The 24,864-nt window shown below is 51.1% G+C and overlaps 1 protein-coding gene across 6 annotated transcripts in view; it reads left to right on the top strand.

Moving 5' to 3' along the window:
* Nucleotides 1-24,864, top strand: part of LOC116945640 (CUGBP Elav-like family member 1) — a 285,868-nt gene that overhangs the window by 235,804 nt on the left and 25,200 nt on the right. For all 6 annotated transcript variants that reach the window (XM_076069475.1, XM_032960154.2, XM_076069478.1 and 3 more), the window contains exons 5-6: nt 6,780-6,862; nt 20,871-20,919. In XM_076069475.1, coding sequence (XP_075925590.1) covers nt 6,780-6,862; nt 20,871-20,919 — 132 coding nt within the window. The remainder of the gene's footprint in view (nt 1-6,779; nt 6,863-20,870; nt 20,920-24,864) is intronic.

Genomic DNA, 24,864 nt, shown 5'->3' with positions numbered 1-24,864 from the left:
TCTTCTTTGGTTCTTTCGGTAAAGTCACGTAGAATGAGAATAAAATAATAAATTGATAAAATAAAATAACACAATAATATTCTCACGACGTTTCGGCCACTGTCCTCCAGACAGTCTCGTCCCCTTCACCTGATGAAGGCCGCTTGTGTTGTGGCCGAAACGTCGTGAGAATATTATTGTGTTATTTTATTTTATCAATTTATTATTTTATTCTCATTCTACGTGACTTTACCGAAAGAACCAAAGAAGATGAATCCTTGCAGTCACGAAAGCTTTAAATCGAAATTTATCCGTTCAGAGTATTTGGTTGCTATAATTGTTAACGTGGTAAGCCACTTCACTGAGCTATCATTTGTGGCCTAATCGCTTCTGACAAAGAGCTATATAGCTCAGTGGGCTTTGCCTGGTAAAATAAAAATATATATAGTTTTTAATAGTTTATAGTTTAAATCCGGTTTGCGGGATTGACTAAACTCATTTTCTCTACGGGTTCGACAAAATGTATTACACTTTGTGAGAGAGATAACTAGCATTTGTCCTCTGGATAGACCTACCATAGGGATGACGAATTTCCACCGGTGGATGAGGTGCTGTGAACGGGCGATGAACACCAATGCCTCAATGAACAAAGGGAACCTCACGTGGCACTCTGACCGGGGCCTCCAAGGAGGTCTTAGCGGTGCTGGTTATAGCGGCAGCAGCATTGGCAAAATTATCATCATTATTGGGACACTGGTCTGCTAGCCAGTACCATTGCCAGCGTCGCTGATATTCCTAGATATGAATATTTTTCATGTTGTCTTTTTTTTCAGGGAAAAAAAAATCCCATCAACATCATGTGCAGCAATATGAGTGAAATAGTCATGAGCATAATCATCAGCAGAAGCAATAGTAGCAGCATCATGTGCAGCTGAAGAATCAGTCGTGTCGTATTCTCTGCAGCAGAAGTTAATTAAATCATCATCAGGCACAGCAGCTGCTGCAGTAGTCAGCAGTGGCAACAGCAGCAGCAGTAGTAGCTGCAGAAAAAAAAACATTGCCGTCAAGACAGCACGCACACGCGATGCACATTAAATCGGAGTTCATCCAATAACCAGTCTTACCCACCACCCTCCACCGATACGGTGTTTGTAGGTAATAAGCCACCATGTCAGTCGCACATCACCATGATCAGGAACAGCAGTGACAGCGCACGTGCAACGAAATCGTCGTCTGTTTAATTGACAGCTACATCATAAGTGGCAGCAGTTGCATCGAATCGAACCATTGGCAGCATCAGCATCGTCGTAATCATAATGGGTGGCTGTAGCAGAATGCATCGTGACTGCATCAGCATCATCATGAGGAGCATAAGGAGCAGCTGGTGAATTGTCATCATCATCAGCAGCAGCAGCATCACCATCAGCAGCCATTCTAACCGCACTGGCGAGTGCGGGGAATTCTCGTAGCTATCAAAATAACGGCAGCGGTGTGTAACGAATTAAAAAAGCAAACTCAAAATAACAGCACGATTCGCCACTACGCACTTGCCACACGCGAACTTTCACAGTGCACGCTCCTGCGAAGGCCCCAAAAAGAGTAGAAACACGTGACAAGAAGATGCGCCGTGCACCGCGGAAAGCATTAATACAAAATGGGAAATAAATGCATGAGACTGAAATCTAAGTAATTGTTTTTGTCTTCCCCTGGCAGTGCCTAATGAAGTGTCCCAGCATCTGCCCGACGGAGTAAAGGCCTGTGACATGTTTATTATTTATTTATTCACAATCCTTGTCAGCACTCCAATTTGCGTGGCCTAAATTGAAGTTATCTGGCTACACGACTCGTAGAGATTGGCGCGGTGGGGGGGGGGGGGGGGCAGGGTGGTGGGAGGGAGGGGGGCTAGTGGAGAGGAGCAGAGAATCCCATCTTGGTTTTATCCATCTCGCTTTATCAATTGCCCCTTTTTCCCATGCAGAAGTGACCACGCGAACCGCACCGCATCACCCGTGTCAGGGGATTGCCAATAAGGCCGCGTGATCACCGAGCCTCGGTTACCGTCTGGCTGGGAGCGTCTTAGCCACCCGCACAGTTTGCTCCGAGCTCGGGGTTGGACTCTCGGCGCTGGCTTGTGAATTTGAGGCCGCTGACGGGGCGTGCCACATGTCGCTGTCAATGCACGTGTGGTACGCTGAACTTCTTTCGCACCTTACGTAGCCAAACGCGCTCATCGGACGCGCGGGAGAAAGACGGCAAAATGAACGCAAAGAGCAGTTCTGAAGAAATGAGTTTTCAATCTAGATTTTTTTAAATGTGTAGCTCCAGTGGATTCCTAATAGCGAGTAAAATGCGTCGTGGCGTCTTCACGTGTTATTGTATAGCAGCAGCATCATCGCCGTCAGCGGCTACGGCAACTGCAGCAGAAACCATCAGCAGCAACAGTAGCACGATCGTTGCCATCACTATTATCACCATCATCATATTTATCAATAACATTATTAAAAGCAATAACATAAATATCATAATACTCATCAGCAGCAGAAGGGTCACAATCTCATCATCATCAGCGGTAGAAGAAGCATCACGTGGATGATCAGCAGCAGCAATTGGCATTACCAGCAGCAGACTCAACATTGTAACGTGTTTTTCTTTTCGAATTATTACCTTTGCTTGAAGAACTAAAACATATATTTTTCTAAAAAATATATATAATAATCTTCACCATCATGATCATCATCAACCATGATCAAACCACTGCTGTATGGAGGTCTCCCCAATCCATCGCCATCTCTCGCGGACCTGCCATGGAATGTTGACTACAGCCCCCTGCACAAGCGCTGACCCCATTACTCCAGCTTCACGTTACCTCCTTTGGCTGCCACTCCACCGCTAGTATCGACCACTCGCCACCATCCCTTCAAGCCCGCGTATACTTTTCTCAACAGTCGATACAACGTCGATAATAGCTTCCATGTGTTCTCTTATCCAAACAATAATAAATTATTATTATTATTAGTATAGGAGAGCCTCCAGGACCAATATTTTTTTAGGAGGTCCCTACATTGGGATGTCTGGCCGATTCTATTCGTGAGTGTTTGGCTCTGTGTGGGGAGGGGGGCCGGGAGAACGCGGAGAAGACCCAGCACGTGGGGAACCCTTCCGGCCGCACGGGCTGCACTTAAAGCCCTGCAGAAGCTCGAGAACGCGGCCTCGTGGGGTAGCACCGTCGCCCAACTCGTTGCAGGAGCTCGCGGTTCGATTTCCAGCGGCCGCCCTGATTAATACTGCGGTGTGTGACGAGCCCTAGACGTACGACGTGCCATCTGCTCCCTCGCTCATTAGCGAGTCCCAGAGCAGGCGACGTTAAAGATCCCGTCACGTCGTTCGCAAGAGTAGGCCGTTTTGTTCTCGCGCCACGGTCCGCATTTGCCAAATTTACATCGCAGATCGCCAAATTGAGATTATACAGTACGGTACATAATACAGTACACAGTCATCATCGCCCCCTCTTGCGAAAATCTGGCGGGACCCCTCCTGAAAAAGTCATCGGACACGGCGAGTCTTTCCCGTGTATATAAGTGGAATAAGAAGAGACTACAACTATCTTTATTTTATTTTACCAGGTGAGGCCCACTGAGCTACGTAGCTCTTTTTCAGAAGCGACCTGGCTGCCACAAGTGATAGCCCGACGAAGTGGCCCGGAAATGTATGGCGGTGGTTAAATGAAGACGACTACAGCTCAGCCACACGAGTTCCTCGCTCGTTACCGAATCTCATAAGCAGGCTTTGTACCATTCGCAAAGTAGCCTTGACAGCGGAGTTAAACATTCCCCGTGCAGCTCTCAACGCTTCCCAACGTTGGGCCCAACTTTTCTCTCTTCCGCTCTGCAAGTTGCCTCGCTCTCAAGTCTCCACTCCCAAAGCTTCAAATCTAGAATCGTTCTGCTGGGGTTTTTTATTTTTGCACCGCGACCGCAAAGGCTATTTTGAAAGAAAAAAACACAGTTAAGAAGACTTTATCCAATTCTTCTAAAATATCTTAAGGAAATAATCAAAGAGAGAAAGAGGGGGGGGAAGGACCCCCCTCCCCACCACCACCACTCACCCCCGCTCAAATCCGCGCTGTCCCGCGAATGATCTCTCCCCGCGGCCGTACGCATTCGCCACCTTAAAGACGGCTTAATTAAGGCCGGTACTTAATGGTCGCCTTTCCATCTCCCCTCCCCGTATTACTTTAAGTTATTCTAATCTATCTATTTTCCGGACTTAATAACTGTAAAGCCAACGTTGACGCTAGTTACGCGGCTCGCTGCCTTCTCACACACACACACACGTGCCGCGGGTCCTTCACCATTACCACGTGGAAAATAATTGGGTCGTTAAAAATAGCAGGGGCACTATTTCACTGGCACGGAGATCGTGGGGTAGGGAGATCTTCACGCTCGGGGCTGACTGGAGAAGAAGGAGGCCCAGACGGGCTAAGAGACCACGGTCGCATTTCCTGTCACTGACACAAAATATATACACACGTATTGAATCTGTGATTGTTAATTAATCCGCCGTTACCGTGTGATTTTCTTAAGGGGGGGGGGGGGGGGAGAACTGCAGCGGTGGGGCAGTGGTTGGCGCATTCCCCTAGATCAGGGATCGGCGACCTGTAGCTGGGGAGCCGCATGCGGCTCTTCAAAGACCGCTTCGTGATGTTCTTTATTAAGGACCCCCTCCCCCCACCGTCTCGTGTTCGCCACGAGCATCGCGGCTCGTGGAATATTGAGTTCATCGCCGAATTCGAACAAAAAAATTGTTTCTTATTATTTTCGGTCGCCGACCCCTGCCCTATGCATACGGAAAACATGAGTTCGATACCCGCCAGCGTGGGGAGGTATGGTCAGTCAGTCTCGGTAACCCACACAGCACGGGGAAGGCCTTCATCTAGCAGTCAATTGACGAAGGTATGTCTATTGTATTGCTCTTACTAAATGGACATCAACAACAACAATGTTATTTTGCTGTGCATTATGTCAAAGAGAGGCAATTTGACTGAAACCTCTCAATTGTGACTGAATTTGCTGGTTTATGCCACGGCTGGCGGAAGGGCCTCCACGAACTGGAGCTCTAGGCAGCCCCATCTCAAGGGTATTTGGCCTACTCTTCCACGCTGGCTCGGTGTCCACAGTTAGTCGATCGACTAACTGTGGTTGTACCCGTTTAATGCCTCCGGGTGGACAGAGACACGGGGTGGTGGCAATTCCACATTGCTATGGCGGGGGGGGGGAGCAAGTCTATCCATAGAACAACCACTGTTGACGTCTTCGCAAAGCGGTACACATTTTATACCGACTCCAGAGGGGTGATGATGGACTGAGTCTTTCCCCAACCAGAAGTGGAACCCGCAACATTCAAATTGCGAGCCACTCGCTCTACCCCTGAGCTACATATAGAGTACAGTATATATACTGTACTATATATACACCGTAGAGCAATATATAAAGAGCATTAACTACTGAGAGGCGTCGTGCTAATGTGGCACATAGCGGTCCCTTGTACCGTGTTCGGAAATTGCTGTGTTTAATGTGCGTGCCGAATATTCCTCCGTTATTACCTCGCTGCATCTGGTGGGCACGACGAGATGGAGACCACAACTTTGGCACACATTCGCCTCTCTCTCTCTCCTCCCCGCCGTAACACCCCTCAATTTCCATTCACGGCCAATAAATCCCGGAGACAAAGATCCCGCCCCCGCCGTCCCCGCGAAGCCTGCGGTGTGGCAATTTGCTGTTCGCGAGCACCTATTAAGGTCGCCAGGGTGCACGAGGAGGGGTGAAGATGGGGGTGGTGTGGCCAGAACCGCCTTTGTCTCGCCATCACCGATGTTTTGCGCATTGTGCCAGGAAAAAAATGTAAGGCTGAGTCGGCCTCGGGGAGGCCCAGGACTGCTTCGTATGATTTGTAAATCTACCGTGGGATGAGGACCTCCAAACTCCGTGTGGGTCATGGAGGCTACTTAACCATACTTCACCACGCGGAGCAGTTCGCAGGGAGCACTCGGCACAGTAGCCATTTCAACCTTTAGGGGCGAAATTACTCGCCACTGATGTTAGCTGTGGTCAGTAATCGAACTCGGGTTACCGGCTTCGAAGGGCAGCTCCATGGTGCACGCCGCCACCAATTCATCCCAAAACGTATCAACGCATACACCATACCCCCCCCCCCTCCCTGCGTCGTTCTCTCTTATTCCCTCCCCTCCCTCTCGATTCACATCCGTCGCCCACCCGTGCACGATGCAATTGCGTCAAGAGAGAAATAAACACGCAGAGTGCGCTAACGTGCGCGGTAAATGACGCGTATGATCACCCACAGTGGCTGGCCGCCCGTGATTGACGTGAGAGTTCGTGCGTGTGACCGTGTGTGCTGTGTGCGTGTCCGCGTGTTGTGTGTGGATCTGTGACCGTGTGTGTGGCTGTGTGTGAGTGCGTGAGTGTGTATGGCTGTGGAGCAGCGGTTTAGCGCTACGCTGCGCTCCGAACCCTGCGACGCGAGTGCGATTCCCACTCACGGCCAACACCAGTGACTACTAACTGAACCGGTCCTGGTCTTCCCCAAGGTCGACTCGGTCTCAAATGAGTACCTGGTGAGCGGTGTAAACATCGCCACTGGTGAGATGAAGGCGTGCGGGCGTGGTGCTGTTCACCCACCCCTACGTGTGCAATGCTGCCCTTCAAAGGCGCTCACTTCCAGCACTTACCCCAAAAGTATGTTAAGCCTATACGGGGGATCTTTGTGTTTGTGTGTGCGTGCAGGCTGCTGCTTTGTGACGTTCTACACGCGCAAGGCTGCTCTGGAAGCACAGAATGCGCTGCACAACATCAAGACCCTTCCCGGGGTAAGTGGATGATCGCCACGTGCGCTTCCTAAGCACCGTGCGACTGTATTTAGCAGTTCTATTGAATTGGGGTTTCTCGTGTCCTCGGCTCAACTTGCGCTATGAATACATTCGTCCTCCAAGTGAATTCCAACTGCAGTTCGCCCAACGTGAGCCTGCCCGCAGGTCGACCCCATCGCTCCCGTTCACAACGATCAACAATTCGCACGTGGGGTCCATCGCGCGATAATTAATGACGTCACTAAATTAATGACAACAACAATTTTGACGTCATACAATTGCTTTACAAAATACTTCAACGCAATCGCGCTTATTACTTAAGACATATTTAATCATATTCTTGGTTATTTCGGTAAAGTCACGTTGAAGGGAAACAATAAAATAAAAAAATATATATATAAAACAATAAAATTCTCACGACGTTTCGACTGCAACACAACCAATCATCATCAGGTGCGAAAATCTACGTGACTTTACCGAAAGAACCAATAATAGGAATCCCTGCAGTCACGAAAGCTTTAAATCAAAATTGTACATATTTAGTCGTGTGTGCACGTGTGTGTATAGACTGCGTGTGTGCACGTGTGTGTGTATAGACTGCGTGTGTGCACGTGTGTGTGTATAGACTGTGTGTGTGCACGTGTGTGTATAGACTGCGTGTGTGCACGTGTGTGTACAGACTGCGTGTGTGCGTGTGTGTATGTATAGACTGCGTGTGTGCACGTGTGTGTGTATAGACTGTGTGTGTGCACGTGTGTGTATTGACTGCGTGTGTGCACGTGTGTGTACAGACTGCGTGTGTGCGTGTGTGTATGTATAGACTGCGTGTGTGCACGTGTGTGTGTGTATAGACTGCGTGTGTGCACGTGTGTGTGTATAGACTGCATGTGTGCATGTGTGTATGTATAGACTTCTTGTGTGCGCGTGTGTGCACGCACACACGCGCACACACGCGTGCTTTATTACCAGAAGCACCAGGCAGGTCACACAGCTGCAGCCCAGCTCTGTAGAGCAGCGGACAGACCCAGTCACATCTCCTGCATGACACCAGTTCCCTAGACACCTGAGCTGGGAGATATACACACAGACAAAGGTTCCCCGTATAGCCTTGAACTGCAACCAATTCCTATGAAGGCCGGCACAGCACATGAGGGGATATGTTGGGAACACCACGCCCGGCCGCCTTTGTCTCTCCATTGCTGATGTTTACACACCGCACTCGTGACTCATTCAGGACTCTGTTGTGTGGTGCTGCGCTGTAACACTCTGTTGTGCTGTTGTGTGGTGTAACACTCTGAGTGTTGTGCTGCTGTAACACTCTGAGTGTTGTGCTGCTGTGTGGTGTAACACTCTGAGTGTTGTGCTGCAGCTGCTGCGGTGTAACACTCTGAGTGTTGTGCTGCTGTGTGGTGTAACACTCTGAGTGTTGTGCTGCTGTGTGGTGTAACACTCTGAGTGTTGTGCTGCTGTGTGGTGTAACACTCTGAGTGTTGTGCTGCTATGCGCTGTAACACTCTGAGTGTTGTGCTGCTGTGTGGTGTAACACTCTGAGTGTTGTGCTGCTGTGTGGTGTAACACTCTGAGTGTTGTGCTGCTGTGTGGTGTAACACTCTGAGTGTTGTGCTGCTGTGTGGTGTAACACTCTGAGTGTTGTGCTGCTGTGTGGTGTAACACTCTGAGTGTTGTGCTGCTATGCGCTGTAACACTCTGAGTGTTGTGCTGCTGTGTGGTGTAACACTCTGAGTGTTGTGCTGCTGTGTGGTGTAACACTCTGAGTGTTGTGCTGCTGTGCGGTGTAACACTCTGAGTGTTGTGCTGCAGCTGCTGTGTGGTGTAACACTCTGAGTGTTGTGCTGCTGTGTGGTGTAACACTCTGAGTGTTGTGCTGCTGTGTGCTGTAACACTCTGAGTGGTGTGCTGCTGTGCACTGTAACACTCTGAGTGTTGTGCTGCTGTGCGCTGTAACACTCTGAGTGGTGTGCTGCTCTGCGCTGTAACACTCTGAGTGTTGTGCTGCTGTGTGGTGTAACACTCTGAGTGTTGTGCTGCTGTAACACTCTGAGTGTTGTGCTGCTGTGTGGTGTAACACTCTGAGTGTTGTGCTGCTGTAACACTCTGAGTGTTGTGCTGCTGTATGGTGTAACACTCTGAGTGTTGTGCTGCTGTAACACTCTGAGTGTTGTGCTGCTGTGTGCTGTAACACTCTGAGTGTTGTGCTGCTGTAACACTCTGAGTGTTGTGCTGCTGTGCGCTGTAACACTCTGAGTGTTGTGCTGCTGTGCGCTGTAACACTTTGAGTGTTGTGCTGCTGTGTGCTGTAACACTCTGAGTGTTGTGCTGCTCTGCGCTGTAACACTGAGTGTTGTGCTGCTGTGTGCTGTAACACTCTGAGTGTTGTGCTGCTGTGCGCTGTAACACTCTGAGTGTTGTGCTGCTGTGTGCTGTAACACTCTGAGTGTTGTGCTGCTGTGTGGTGTAACACTCTGAGTGTTGTGCTGCTGTGTGGTGTAACACTCTGAGTGTTGTGCTGCTATGCGCTGTAACACTCTGAGTGTTGTGCTGCTGTGTGGTGTAACACTCTGAGTGTTGTGCTGCTGTGTGGTGTAACACTCTGAGTGTTGTGCTGCTGTGTGGTGTAACACTCTGAGTGTTGTGCTGCTGTGTGGTGTAACACTCTGAGTGTTGTGCTGCTGTGTGGTGTAACACTCTGAGTGTTGTGCTGCTATGCGCTGTAACACTCTGAGTGTTGTGCTGCTGTGTGGTGTAACACTCTGAGTGTTGTGCTGCTGTGTGGTGTAACACTCTGAGTGTTGTGCTGCTGTGCGGTGTAACACTCTGAGTGTTGTGCTGCAGCTGCTGTGTGGTGTAACACTCTGAGTGTTGTGCTGCTGTGTGGTGTAACACTCTGAGTGTTGTGCTGCTGTGTGCTGTAACACTCTGAGTGGTGTGCTGCTGTGCACTGTAACACTCTGAGTGTTGTGCTGCTGTGCGCTGTAACACTCTGAGTGGTGTGCTGCTCTGCGCTGTAACACTCTGAGTGTTGTGCTGCTGTGTGGTGTAACACTCTGAGTGTTGTGCTGCTGTAACACTCTGAGTGTTGTGCTGCTGTGTGGTGTAACACTCTGAGTGTTGTGCTGCTGTAACACTCTGAGTGTTGTGCTGCTGTATGGTGTAACACTCTGAGTGTTGTGCTGCTGTAACACTCTGAGTGTTGTGCTGCTGTGTGCTGTAACACTCTGAGTGTTGTGCTGCTGTAACACTCTGAGTGTTGTGCTGCTGTGCGCTGTAACACTCTGAGTGTTGTGCTGCTGTGCGCTGTAACACTTTGAGTGTTGTGCTGCTGTGTGCTGTAACACTCTGAGTGTTGTGCTGCTCTGCGCTGTAACACTGAGTGTTGTGCTGCTGTGTGCTGTAACACTCTGAGTGTTGTGCTGCTGTGCGCTGTAACACTCTGAGTGTTGTGCTGCTGTGTGCTGTAACACTCTGAGTGTTGTGCTGCTGTAACACTCTGAGTGTTGTGTTGCTGTGTGGTGTAACACTCTGAGTGTTGTGCTGCTGTAACACTCTGAGTGTTGTGCTGCTGTGTGGTGTAACACTCTGAGTGTTGTGCTGCTGTGCGGTGTAACACTCTGAGTGTTGTGCTGCAGCTGCTGTGCGGTGTAACACTCTGAGTGTTGTGCTGCTGTGTGGTGTAACACTCTGAGTGTTGTGCTGCTGTGTGCTGTAACACTCTGAGTGGTGTGCTGCTGTGCACTGTAACACTCTGAGTGTTGTGCTGCTGTGCGCTGTAACACTCTGAGTGGTGTGCTGCTCTGCGCTGTAACACTCTGAGTGTTGTGCTGCTGTGTGGTGTAACACTCTGAGTGTTGTGCTGCTGTAACACTCTGAGTGTTGTGCTGCTGTGTGGTGTAACACTCTGAGTGTTGTGCTGCTGTAACACTCTGAGTGTTGTGCTGCTGTATGGTGTAACACTCTGAGTGTTGTGCTGCTGTAACACTCTGAGTGTTGTGCTGCTGTGTGCTGTAACACTCTGAGTGTTGTGCTGCTGTAACACTCTGAGTGTTGTGCTGCTGTGCGCTGTAACACTCTGAGTGTTGTGCTGCTGTGCGCTGTAACACTTTGAGTGTTGTGCTGCTGTGTGCTGTAACACTCTGAGTGTTGTGCTGCTCTGCGCTGTAACACTGAGTGTTGTGCTGCTGTGTGCTGTAACACTCTGAGTGTTGTGCTGCTGTGCGCTGTAACACTCTGAGTGTTGTGCTGCTGTGTGCTGTAACACTCTGAGTGTTGTGCTGCTGTAACACTCTGAGTGTTGTGTTGCTGTGTGGTGTAACACTCTGAGTGTTGTGCTGCTGTAACACTCTGAGTGTTGTGCTGCTGTGTGGTGTAACACTCTGAGTGTTGTGCTGCTGTAACACTCTGAGTGGTGTGCTGCTGTGCGCTGTAACACTCTGAGTGTTGTGCTGCTGTAACACTCTGAGTGTTGTGCTGCTGCTGCTGCGCTGTAACGCACCGAGTGTCGCCACGCGGTGCTCTGCACGGGATCCGGCGTGAATCTCCGCCACGGCGAGGCCGCTCGCTAATGGCATCTGTCAGCCGCTTCTCTCCTTGCCTCTTTAATTGCCCAGCCCTCCCAATCAATGAAGCAACTTTTGGCGTTCTTTTTTTTTCGCTATATTCTTTCATTATTTCCTTTACCCGCATGTCAGTACCTTCACGCATCCGAGACGCACACGCTCTTACCCCGACAGCTGCCCGATCTTTTCTTTTTGAGCCTCCTTCCTTTGCTCCGCCAGACCAGGCAGCGTGTTTCGTTTGGGGGGCCATGGAGGGGAGTAGAGGGGGGGGGGGCAGGGCGGGGGGCGAGGTGGTGGTGGGGGGAGGGGCAGGGCAGGAAGAGAGATGCAAAGTGAGGGAGCGAGAGACGAGCGAGGTTTTTGGGGGGCGCTGGGGAGATGGAACCGTGGTGTCAGGCAAGGCGGGTGTGGGTCAGCATGCAGCCTTCATTACTGCGGAATAATAGCATCGTCGTCGAGTATAAATTCCGATAATGAAGGGGTTGTAAGTGACATTTATCCCTTTGATATTTCTCCAGAGATTGGGTCATTACTATTGATGCTCGCCTTTTTTACAGCCTCTGCCGACCACCCTCCCTGTATTTAAATGTAAATTGCCTCATGCGAGACGCCACGGCAAACTGAATTAATGACGGCTGAGGAGGGGGTGGCTTTTTGTGGCACCGAGGCCCTCTTTTAAAATAGTTCTCTGGCTCTCTCTCGTAGTTTCTTAGACTGCGCGGCAGACAGAATTTGTGCTTTGATCCTTTAACAAAAAAAATACACAATAACTCTTGGTCGTGAAGTCTCGCGCAATAGATATTTCATTTTTATATCTTATTTTTTTTTTTTTTGGGGGGGGGGGGCTGGGGGCAGGTGGGTAGGGTGTTGTTTGTGTTTACAAATTGATGCCCAGTAATGCACGCCTTAGAGAATACATCACGAAACAGATAAATACTGCGGGACAGTGGCGGCCGCCGGGTGAATATATCTCTGGGACGTGGAAGTCTGTGGTGGGGGGCAGGTGGGGGCAGGTGGGGGCAGGTGGGGGTGGTGTAAGCGGTTCATAATCTATAGACTAGACAAGCCACTATACAGGTTGGGGTGGTGTAAGCAGTTCATAATCTATAGACTAGATAGGCCACTATACAGGTGGGGGCGGTGTAAGCAGTTCATAATCTATAGACTAGACAGGCCACTATACAGGTGGGGGTGGTGTAAGCAGTTCATAATCTATAGACTAGATAGGCGACTATGCAGGTGGGGGTGGTGTAAGCAGTTCATAATCTATAGACTAGATAGGCCACTATACAGGTGGGGGTGGTGTAAGCAGTTCATAATCTATAGACTAGACAAGCCACTATACAGGTGGGGGTGGTGTAAGCAGTTCATAATCTATAGACTAGACAAGCCACTATACAGGTGGGGGTGGTGTAAGCAGTTCATAATCTATAGACTAGATAGGCCACTATACAGGTGGGGGTGGTGTAAGCGGTTTATAATCTATAGACTAGATAGGCCACTATACAGGTGGGGGTGGTGTAAGCGGTTCATAATCTATAGACTAGACAGGCCACTATACAGGTGGGGGTGGTGTAAGCAGTTCACAATCTATAGACTAGATAGGCGACTATGCAGGTGGGGGTGGTGTAAGCAGTTCATAATCTATAGACTAGATAGGCCACTATACAGGTGGGGGTGGTGTAAGCAGTTCATAATCTATAGACTAGACAAGCCACTATACAGGTGGGGGTGGTGTAAGCAGTTCATAATCTATAGACTAGATAGGCCACTATACAGGTGGGGGTGGTGTAAGCGGTTTATAATCTATAGACTAGATAGGCCACTATACAGGTGGGGGTGGTGTAAGCGGTTCATAATCTATAGACTAGACAGGCCACTATACAGGTGGGGGTGGTGTAAGCAGTTCACAATCTATAGACTAGATAGGCGACTATGCAGGTGGGGGTGGTGTAAGCAGCTCATAATCTATAGACTAGACAGGCCACTATACAGGTGGGGGTGGTGTAAGCGGTTTATAATCTATAGACTAGATAGGCCACTATACAGGTGGGGGTGGTGTAAGCGGTTCATAATCTATAGACTAGACAGGCCACTATACAGGTGGGGGTGGTATAAGCAGTTCATAATCTATAGACTAGATAGGCGACTATGCAGGTGGGGGTGGTGTAAGCAGTTCACAATCCATAGACTAGACAGGCCACTATACAGGTGGGGATGGTGTAAGCGGTTCATAATCTATAGACTAGATAGGCGACTATGCAGGTGGGGGTGGTGTAAGCAGTTCACAATCTATAGACTAGACAGGCCACTATACAGGTGGGGGTGGTGTAAGCAGTTCACAATCTATAGACTAGAAGGCCACTATACAGGTGGGGGTGTTGTATGTAGTTCATAATCAATCTTCAATCCTCGAAAGTTTCTTACGAAATAAGTCTGCCACTAAATATCTTCTGGGTCGTTTTCCCCCGGGAAATTTCACGGACCCTTAGAAGCTCCTCCACCCTGTCCATGCATAAAGAACCCCACCTCGCCCCCCCCCCCCCCCCACCAATGTGACAACCAAACTCAGTTTAAAATTCCTTAACCATCCTTGTGCCACTTTAAATCGCCGTTGAACCTCACATTTTCTTGTGTCCGTGCAATTGATCGCCTCCGCTTTGCGGACTTCAAGTTATAAATGTGCTCGTGTGCGTTATGCGTTATCATCCCAGTCTCACTGTCGGTGTCTGGGCGTGCTGGTTGTGTTGGTTGTGTTGGTTGCGCTGGTTGTGTTGGTTGTGTTGGTTGCGCTGGTTGTGTTGGTTGCGCTGGTTGTGTTGGTTGCGCTGGTTGTGTTGGTTGTGTTGGTTGTGTTGGTTGCGCTGGTTGTGTTGGTTGTGTTGGTCGTGTAACCGTGATGCTGGTGCACGACCTTGCCGTTTGGAACTTCGCCGTGGTCCGGTCGTCGTTTGTGGATCGCTCCTCGTTGCCCTGCACGCGCTGGAAGGAGGCTGTCGCGTGGCTCTGTGGCTACGTGAGGCTAACGTCCACTCACTATAAATATATCACGACATGTATATAACATTAACAAACACGTGCATATGTTTGTTTTTCTTGCGTCTCTGGTGCTCTAATTGTTTGATGACAGTCACACGTGCAACTGCGAACATCGCAGTTGCACAAACGACGACGAGGTTTCCATGGCGGAACCAGATCCCCTTCGACGATGAACACTTATAGCCCCCATTCGGTTTTTTACCTGTGACCATAACAAACCGAAGGAATGTATCGCCAACAAACGCAAATCCCATCGCCACCCTAGCGCTAAAAGATGCCAATTCCCAGACGCGTCCCGGGGTCAAACCGCAGAGAGGTGGCAACCCCCCATCGCCGATCCCGCTCACCCGACTGTTTATGGCAGGGGTGGGGAACGTCCGGCCCACGGGCCCTTTGAGGCCCGCGAAATCATTTGGTGTCTGGCCCTGCCAAGGTAACCGCAGGCGGGACTCGAAATTCAATAAATCTAGGAGCAAACCTGGAAAAGCAGTTGCGAATAGCAACAACATCATCAATAGCCAGCTAACATCGTCACACGCCTCACCAAAGAGAAGCAGTTCCAGCCATCACATTAGGGGTGAGTTAATTAAATGTTTGACCACATATAACAGGCTAATTTTGAAGTTGATCATTTTGTATGGCCCGCGAATGATGTTATAAATATCCAAATGGCCCTTGGCAGAAAAAAAGGTTCCCCACCCTTGGTTTATGGGGACGCGGCCCGTCGAGAGTTGTGCGACGGGCGCCTAGTGCTCGATCGCCGCTGCCTGGATCCGCGGCGTCTCACTGGGCACGACGAGGCGACGTTGGGCCGCGCCTCTGCGAGCTCGAGGGACCGCACAGCTGGGGTTTGTCTGCCGGACGCACCGGGGGTGGTGGGAGCAGGCCGGGCGTGACGCGTTAATGGTGCGGTAACCGTCCGTGCGCCTTCATTCATTCGTTCGCTTCACCGGGGGCGGCTTTTGTTTCTGTGGGTGCGTGCGTGTGTGTAAGTGCGTGAATGTGTGTGTGTAAAGTGTGTGCGTGTAAGTGTTTGGGGGGAACGGTAGTGTCGCGGTTAGCGCGCTGCGTCACGAACCCGGCCACCAGAAGTCGATTGTTGCTCACGGTCAACACAAGTGACGATTATCTGAAACGGTCATAGGCCTCCCCTAGGTCGACTCAGCCTCAAATGAACACCTAGTGTAATGTGTAAACTTATCCAGTGGGGAGGCAAAGGCGGTCTGCTGTAGTGCTGGCCACCCAACCTCTCGTGTACTTATCCGGCCCCTATCGCCTGAACAAACTGTTGGGGCAAGTGCTGTTAGCGAGCAGCACCTGTGAAAGCCTGCATGGCACACGAGGGCGTGGGTCGCCCGGCACCACGCCCGGCTGCAAACCACCCCGATCCCTCCGCCTCCGCCCTGCGTGTCGCGTCTCTGCATTGCCATCACCACCACCACCGCACGGCGCCTCTCTCACGAAATCCTTGACAATCTTTTGTGGATTCTCACAAACGGCTCTATGGAAGGTGCGCCGCACGGCTCCCATCAAGGCCTCCCACGGTCACACTCTGTGCATCCGGCTTCCACAGCAACATTGCTCCCCCCCCCCCCCGCACGACTCACCACCGTCAAAATAATAATTTTGGGTTGTTCTTGTTGTCGTTGTTGTTGGGATTTTTTTTACATACACACAAAAAAATATCCCCGCGTTTACGAGCGGGTGGAATTTATCTCCCCGTTTGGATAACGACGGAATCGTTCGTGGAAATTCAAGACGGGACGCACCCACCACCTTGATGTCCTCCTCTCGTGGCCTTGCCCCCGTCTTACTCGCCCTTCTCATCTCACTCCACTCCCTCCCCCTGCCACGCGCTCTCTTCAGCTCCAGCAGCCGATGGCTTTCTGTCATAGCCGCCAGGTGACCTTGACTCGGTGGGAGGTCGCTCGTTCTCCTGCAACTCCCTTCCGGCCGCCATCCCTGCTGTCAGCTCCCTGGGGTCCCCTGACCAAGACCCTTAATTCCCTCTGCCTGTGACGCCGTCTAAACCCGTATCGTACTGCAAAGTCTACATTAGTATGGCAAGGACAAGCATATGCTTAGGATCCCTATCGGCGTTTAATTGGATTGTGGCAATCGTATCAAACACGGGCGGGTGTGTTGAGTGAAGGGTTTTCAGTCGGGTCCCGGATGGGGATTTGAACTCGTAACTTTGTGATTGTGAATCGAGCGGTCCAACCGCTTTCACCGCGGTGCAGCACGACAGTCAATAACAACCCGGCGTGGATTTATACAGCGGCGTCCAAATGTCACCGTAGCTCATGACTGTACAGCAACAGTGGGGCGCATGCATACAGTGGTTTTGAGAGAGACGGGGGGGTGGGTGGTAAGTCGGTGACAGGCAGAGAGGAAGAGAGAGGTCTCGAGCCTGGACTTGGACGGGGACAGCAGGGAGCCGGCAGTACGGATTACTGGGGGGGAGAGGGGTTCCAGGTGATGGAGGCAGTAGATGGGGAATGAGCAACCGCCATCGCATCCCCATAATTCCAGACTGTCAACGTGACGTGGCCGCGATCTGATTTATGCAAACGACAAAGAAGCTGTGCGACAATTGTTATTTAAAGCTTGTGGGGTTTTGTTGTTGTTGTTCATCATCTGGACCCCCCCCACCCCCCTCCAACTAATAGCGAGGGATTCTTGTTCGGTATTCGTGTCGTTCATTCTGTGCTCGCGCGAGCCCGAGGAGGTTTCGCGAGGTTGTGGACTCCTCCTCCTCCTCCAGCACTCCGACAGCGGCAGGCACCTGTGCACTCTCCGTCGAGTGATATCATCCTGCGGCATCAGATCAACTTAACGATTTAGTCACGTCCCTGAAACGCGGTGGCAATTTGTGACAGGGTGAGGCGAAGCTCGCTGCGCGTTCCGCGCGCCGCGACTCAGCGGAATCGCGGCGCGGATCGATAGACGCATTTCGTTTTTTTTAGACGATTTCGCCATCCATTCTTTCCTATTTCTCCTCCCGCTCGCTCCCTCACCCCTCCACCCACCCCGTCTCTCTCGTTTATAGTCAGTAGAGATTCCACCTCTGATGTACAATGCAAACTGGGACATTTTCATGGGATTAAGGAGACTATCTCACAATACCAAGTTTCATCATTTATTTATATTTTGGGTTCGGCCACGCTATGATCCCGGGGTAAATTTGTGTCGTTAAAAATCCTTCACCACCTCACGCGGCAACGGACAAATTACATTGTCACGTGATGTAAGCCGTTATCCGTCGAACAAAGACAGCGGTCACCGCAACATCATCGCGCGGCGCTTTCAGATGCGCTTCTGCGGCCGTCTGGAACGCTCTTCCTTCCGATGTTAGGAAGCCACCGGAGCCGTGCACTTTTAAATCTAGTTTAAAAACACAATTATTTAGAAGTATTTTTGTGTGTTTAGTGTTGTTGTCCTTCCCCCCGCACCTCCGATTAGCACGGTTGGCTACGTACGGTGCGAAAGAAGTTCAGCGTACGTACATTAACGCGTCGGCTAACTGCTGTTTCGGCTCGCACACGAGCCAGTCGAGAGAAGATTCTCACCGCGCAAGTGTAGCGATTGGGCACGATGACGTCTCGCTTGAAAGTGCGTCAAGCAGCGTCAGCACGAGATCCAGGAGGCCGGAGGAGAAATGCAGGGAGTCGGAATGAACACCGCGAGAGGGGAGAGAGCTCCGTGTCCTCGCGTTATCGCGAGTGGTGGATGATTATGCAACGCACAAAAAACCGCGACTTTTAATGTCACGGGGCGTATGAAATGAACGCCTCGGGCCGTATGTGACCTGTGGCAGTAGGGTCCCCCATCCCTGCACGGGAGCATCGTGGGAAGGTTGCCTGAAGAATAGGGTTACCACCTCTAAGACACGAAACGCCAGCACGTCGTATCACGGGAAGAAAACTATCTCACAATGCCAGAGGAGGCGAGAGCTCCGTGGAAGTGATAAATCACGGGACTGTCAATGTCTCGGTGGAGACTTCCCAGGACAGCAGGAGGAACGATCCTGGGAGAAACCAGGACAAGGGGGCAACTCGATCCTGGGGCCCTCCGACCCACGGGCCCCCGGTGCAGTTGCACTGCCTGCGCACTTGATCTCTACGCCACTGGTTTAGAACCGTTGTGTAGTGCCGGGTGAGAGATTGCTGAGACTGCACGTCTCTTGTGAAGACTTCCCGGATTTCCCCAGGACAGCGGCTGCTTCGATAAGGGAACGATGCTGCGGGTGGCATCTCTTAGAGTCCGCAGCCTACAGGGCGAAACAGAGGGGTATGTGCAATCAATGCCTCTTTCGATGTGCTGGGAAGAAGGCCCATTGCCCGTAACGTCGCCTGTTATTTAGATATTCTTTGCTGCTATTGGCGAATGTGTTGTAGGGGTTTTTTTCGTCGTTGTCACGTGTGCCTGTGTTCGCGAGTTCATGTCGTGTCTGTGCACGCGTTACCTTTTGTACGGAGCGCATCCATTGTTGTTGTCGGTGACTCGTGGTCCAGTGTCCCCTTCCCTTCGTGCTTCAGTTTCAGTTTATTTATTTGGTATAGCCCTGTGAGCCATTCGGCTCTTGAGTCGCCGGGAACAAGACGCTATTGTTGAGAGTGCGCGAAGTGCCTCTGCGTTCGAGCGAGAACCTGCGTGTGACCTTCACGCAGCGAACGCACGCACGCACGCGTAACACGCACAAATATCCTCTGTTTAGCCTTGCAGACTGTAGGGGCAAGTGCTGTTAGCGAGAACCTATCAAGGCCGGCACGGCACTCGAGGGGGTTGGTGGCGAGGACCACGCCCAGCGCCTTTGTCTCCCGAATGGCGATGTTTACTACACACCTCACCCGGTACTCATTTGAGGCTGAGTCGAGGGAAGGCCCCGTAGCGGTTCAAGTATTCGCCACTTTTTATTGGTCGTGAGCGAGAATCGAACTCGTTTCGCCGGGTTCGTAGATTTTTGTGCCAACCGTTGCGCCACCGCTCCCCATACACGCACACATGCGCGCGCATGCGGTGCGCTCGTCACGTGTTACAGACGCAGCAGGCGACCCGTGCGTGCAGAGTGCGTGTGGAGTGTCTGTGGAGTGCGTGCGGAGTGTGTGCGGAGTGTCTGTGCAGTGCGTGCGGAGTGCGTGCGGAGTGTCTGTGGGGTGTGTGGAGTGTGTGCGGAGTGTCTGTGGAGTGTGTGGAGTGCGTGCGGAGTGTCTGTGGAGTGTCTGTGGAGTGTGTGCGGAGTGTCTGTGCAGTGCGTGCGGAGTGCGTGCGGAGTGTCTGTGGGGTGTGTGGAGTGTGTGCGGAGTGTCTGTGGAGTGTGTGGAGTGCGTGCGGAGTGTCTGTGGAGTGTCTGTGGAGTGTGTGCGGAGTGTCTGTGCAGTGCGTGCGGAGTGCGTGCGGAGTGTCTGTGGAGTGTGTGCGGAGTGTCTGTGCAGTGCGTGCGGAGTGCGTGCGGAGTGCGTGTGGAGTGTCTGTGGAGTGCGTGCAAAGTGTCTGTGGAGTGCGTGCGGAGTGTCTGTGGAGTGTCTGTGGAGTGTCTGTGCAGTGCGTGCGGAGTGCGTGCGGAGTGCGTGTGGAGTGTCTGTGGAGTGCGTGCAAAGTGTCTGTGGAGTGCGTGCGGAGTGTCTGTGGAGTGTGTGCGGAGTGTCTGTGGAGTGCGTGCAAAGTGTCTGTGGAGTGCGTGCGGAGTGTCTGTGGAGTGCGTGCAAAGTGTCTGTGGAGTGCGTGCGGAGTGTCTGTGGAGTGTCTGTGGAGTGTGTGCGGAGTGTCTGTGGAGTGCGTGCAAAGTGTCTGTGGAGTGCGTGCGGAGTGTCTGTGGAGTGCGTGCGGAGTGTCTGTGGAGTGTCTGTGGAGTGCGTGCGGCGTGTGTGCGCCGTTCATCCAACCACAGTCGTTCGCTGAATCGCAGCGAAATCGAGAGTCGCGAGTTGATTCAAGAACTGATTATTTCGTCATGAACCACACCTGAAATAATCATCGGCACTTGCCAAATATCAACAAAACCGTAAACGATCTCTCACTTCCCGAGGACCAAGGGACGCGTAATTCATTAACACCTGTACATTATTAACGCCAGGGCAGGAGGAGGAGAAGAAGAAGAAGAATAATCGCCGTGTTTGTTTTTGTTTTGTTGGGGAAATGTTTGTGTGTGTGTGTTTACTGCGCCCTGAGATTCACACGCACGCCGCCAACACCTAACGCCGACTTCAATTCCGCGCGTGGTGGGTGGTGGAGTGGGTGGAGTGGGGAGGGGGAAGACCACCAACATGTTTGCAGCGATAAGAAAATAAATGACGACCGATTGTCGCGCCGCGCCGAGTCGCTCATTGTGACAACGAAGGCCCGCGTGTGCGATGTCGAATTAAAAGTCTCCTCCGAACCGCCGTCTCTTGCAGATGCACCACCCCATTCAGATGAAGCCGGCCGACAGTGAGAAGTCAAGTGGTGAGTGCCGCAGCTGCCGCTGCTGCTGCCGATTCCATTCACCGCAAATCTGCACCGTGCCTTTGTTTTTGTACGCGGTTTTCTTTGGCCTACGGGCAGAACGCGTGGGGGAGGGGGGGGGGATTTGGGGGTGGGGGCGCCCCACCTCTCCACCCCCCACCCAATACAATTGTTGCATCGCAAAGCGATCTCTGTCCACACTCGTCGAGACTGAGAGAGATATCAATTATAGCGACATTCGTAGAAACACGTGAAAGTGGACTACGTTCGGTTGCACAGGGACGGTTCGTGAATGTGGCTGCCACGTGAGGACCCCATGCACCGGCATTGATAGCTGTGTAATTAAATGCACCTCCACATGTTTACATCGAGATCCATTGATTAATGAGACCCCGAACACCTTCATAGATATTCATTAAATCGTAGAGATACCGTCAAAATAACCACCTCATTGCTTTCGCGGAAATGTATTCGTTAAAGTTGCCCATATTCACTTCCATAGATATCTGTTGACAATACACATATAAACACTGAAGCAATACCCATAGCATCGCAATGTTATCCCTGTCGTCGAATGCCTCTCTGGTGCCTGCGATCGTGCAATCCAAATCAAGCGCCTGGCTGAGCGGGAGCTCGCCTCATTAGAGGGGCCTCGCTGACAATGAGTGCGGCGATCTCCTCTCTCTCTCTCTCTCTTAATGGACTTCTAGCGAAGTGAATAGGAGAGGTCGTTAAGACGCATGGAATTCGGCAACCAATCACTACGCCCGTCATTAACAACGGCCCTTGCAATATATATAAATGTACTAATAGGTCGACGTTGTAGGCAATGGCCCTTCTCCACAGAGACTTGTGGGGCAAAGAGACAAATTTACATCTTTTTTTGTTCCTAACGATCAGCTTGTAATTGACATATGAACAGTTTTCCCATTAGCAGGCGTCGGGCGGCACGCAAACAAATGCCCTGCTTGCAGATCGTTTCTTTTCCACACTCCCCCTTCTTCGACACACATAGTCAGGTCCCTCCCTCCCTCCTTGTTTTTTCGATCAGAAGAAAAAAAAATGCTCGGTTATTCGGCACTTTGCTTCATTCATCATGTCGGTTTCTTTGGTTTTAAATTTTTTGCTATGGCCTTTCTTTTTTACAACTCTCCCTCCATACATCCATCCCTCCTCACTCCTCCCTCCCTCCATCTCTCCCTCCCTCCCTCCATCTCTCCCCCCTCCCTCCCTGCACCCCTCCATCTCTCCCTCCCTGCCTCCATCTCTCCCCCCTCCCTCCCTGCACCCTCCATCTCTCCCTCCCTCCCTCCATCTCTCCCTTTCTCCCTCCCTGCCTCCATCTCTCCATCCTGCCTCCATCTCTCCCTCCCTCCCTCCATCTCTCCCTCCCTGCCTCCATCTCTCCCTCCCTCCATCTCTCCCCCCCCCTGCCTCCATCTCTCCCTCCCTCCATCTCTCCCTTCCTCCCTCCATCTCTCCCTCCCTGCCTCCATCTCTCCCTCCCTCCCTCCCTCCATCTCTCCCTCCCTGCCTCCATCTCTCCCTCCCTGCCTCCATCTCTCCCTCCCTGCCTCCATCTCTCCCTCCCTGCCTCCATCTCTCCCTCCTCCCTCCATCTCTCCCTCCCTGCCTCCATCTCTCCCTCCCTCCCTCCATCTCTCCCTCCCTCCCTCCATCTCTCCCTCCCTGCCTCCATCTCTCCCTCCCTCCATCTCTCCCTTCCTCCCTTCATCTCTCCCTCCCTGCCTCCATCTCTCCCTCCCTCCCTCCCTGCCTCCATCTCCCCCCTCCCTCCCTGCACCCCTCCTCCTCCCTCCCTGCCTGCATCCCTCCTCACTCCCCCCTAATGCGAGTGGTCTAAATGAAGGTTTTTGTTGGCGCGATGCAATGATCTCGGGCCATAATTCACCCTTAATGCACTGCTGGTGTGAACGCACTGCAGTGGCCAGTGGTTTATGGTCCTCGGGGAAGTGCGTTTAACACCACTACCACCACGCCTGCACACGCCCACGACCAGACATCCTTGGTCCTCGGAAGATAAGCAAGAGTTGAGCCTGGTTCAGTGTTGTCCTTGAATGGGAGATCATCTGAGAATACCGGGCCTTCTAGGTTCGTGGATGAGCTGTGAGGTGGCCCAGTGAGATGGGAGTACGGACATCGATTGTTGAATCCATCTGCGCGGCTCTTGGGAGTGTTACTGCCTCCTATTCAGACTGTTAAGGGAAGCTGGCCGATGGTCCAGAATAAAGATTGAGTGGCAGCCAAGGAGGAATTGTACGCATCTGGGAGGTGCTTCGAGGATTACTACATCGTAGGATCGTGAGAGATGTTAACGGGGTGGAGAGACCTTCATCCAGCAGTGGATTTATCATAGCTGACGATGATTGATGATGACGACGACGACATGTGGGCTTCGTCATTAGCAGAGTAGGATGGACTAGCGTGAAGAGCCGTGCGTGCAGCGAGCGGTGTGTGTGTGTGTGTGTGCGCGCGTGCGAGAGAGAGAGAGAGAAAGATGATCACAAAGTTTACAGTCGACACGGAGAGCAATGAGTGACCTTGCTAAAACTGTTTCCATCTAGCACGCTCCCACTGAAGTGTGATGCATGCGCTCCATTGGTGTTCCAAGGCTTTTATCTCAGCCTGGAAGAAGCCTTTTGTCTCGCTCCCTAAAACACAGCTAGTTCCTAGCACAACGTCGTCTTCATCGTCACGGAAGAGGATTGCTTCCGCTACTGCAAGGGAAAACATCTGGAAGTCACTGGCAGCTCGGTCTGATGAGGAGCGGGTTGTTTCATGCCTACAATGCGCCACGGTGGCTCGGAGATGTTAACTACCTCGCCTTGTATACAGGAGGTCGTGGGTTCCATCCCGACCCTGACGCCTGCTGTATATTTGGAGTTTGCGTGTCTCTCTCCCCGTGATCGCGTGCATTTTTCTATGGGTCCTCTGGTTTTTCCCTCCACATTTAGAGACATACATTTAGAGTATTTGGCTGTGATAAATTTGCACGTGAAGAGCCACTTCGTTGAGCTATCATTTGTGGCCATTTCGCTTCTCAAAAAGATATATATAGCTCAGTGGGCCTTACCTGGTGAAATAAAACAAAATAAAAAATTGTTTAGTTTTGAGTTTTATCAACGCCTTTATTTTAGAGCAGGTAGGATCTCGCTCAGACCGCAGACTGAAAGAGTATATTTACAAAAGCATACATTGTAACAGCAAATAGATTCATTTTCACGACCAGTGTCAAGATTCATCACTGAGCTTTGGAACAGATCGTGCGTATATAAAATGTGTCGTAAAGCCTCCGCCACCTCGCAACTGCCCGGTGATGCTGGTTGTTTGTAACTACCAGCAAATGGTTAAACATGCGTGTAGATCGTTCTAACATACGAAAATAAATGCGAAAACAAGGCCTGGTCATCTCCTCCGATTGGTCATGCCCCTACCCAAAATAAAAAAAAATATCTATCACCTTGGAAAAAAAAATACGTTAATATTTAATGACCACAATTAATTGTTATTTCTACGATTTACGTGATAAATGTTACATTAAACGTGAACTTATTTAGATATTTTCAATTACGTTAATCACGTCGCTCCAATAATAATTAAACTTGCAAATGAGCGTCAGCCGCACTCGATGGGGAACGATGCTAGTAGTAGCGGCGGCAGCGCCGCGTTTCATTCCTGTGCCTCTGCCCGAGCCGTGCGGAGCCCTGGGACGGCACGATGGGCAGACGGGACATTTTCTTCCGCGATAGACTCCAGAAAACAAAACAGACCCAAAATAACACACACACGAAATGTCAAACCGCGTGAAATGTGAGGACAATTGCTTCATTGTTTATAAAAGTAAAAAAAAAAATCTATGTACCCAAATGACTTTCATTGACTTGCACATTCTATGTCTATTTATGCTTTCTTAGCTTATATTTC

Source organism: Petromyzon marinus, chromosome 24 (genome assembly GCF_048934315.1).
Source record: "Petromyzon marinus isolate PM22_M1 ecotype Great Lakes invasive population chromosome 24, UKy_Petmar_22M1.pri1.0, whole genome shotgun sequence".
NCBI classification, from domain to species: Eukaryota; Metazoa; Chordata; class Hyperoartia; order Petromyzontiformes; family Petromyzontidae; genus Petromyzon; species Petromyzon marinus.
This window is presented reverse-complemented; position numbering and strand designations above follow the sequence as displayed.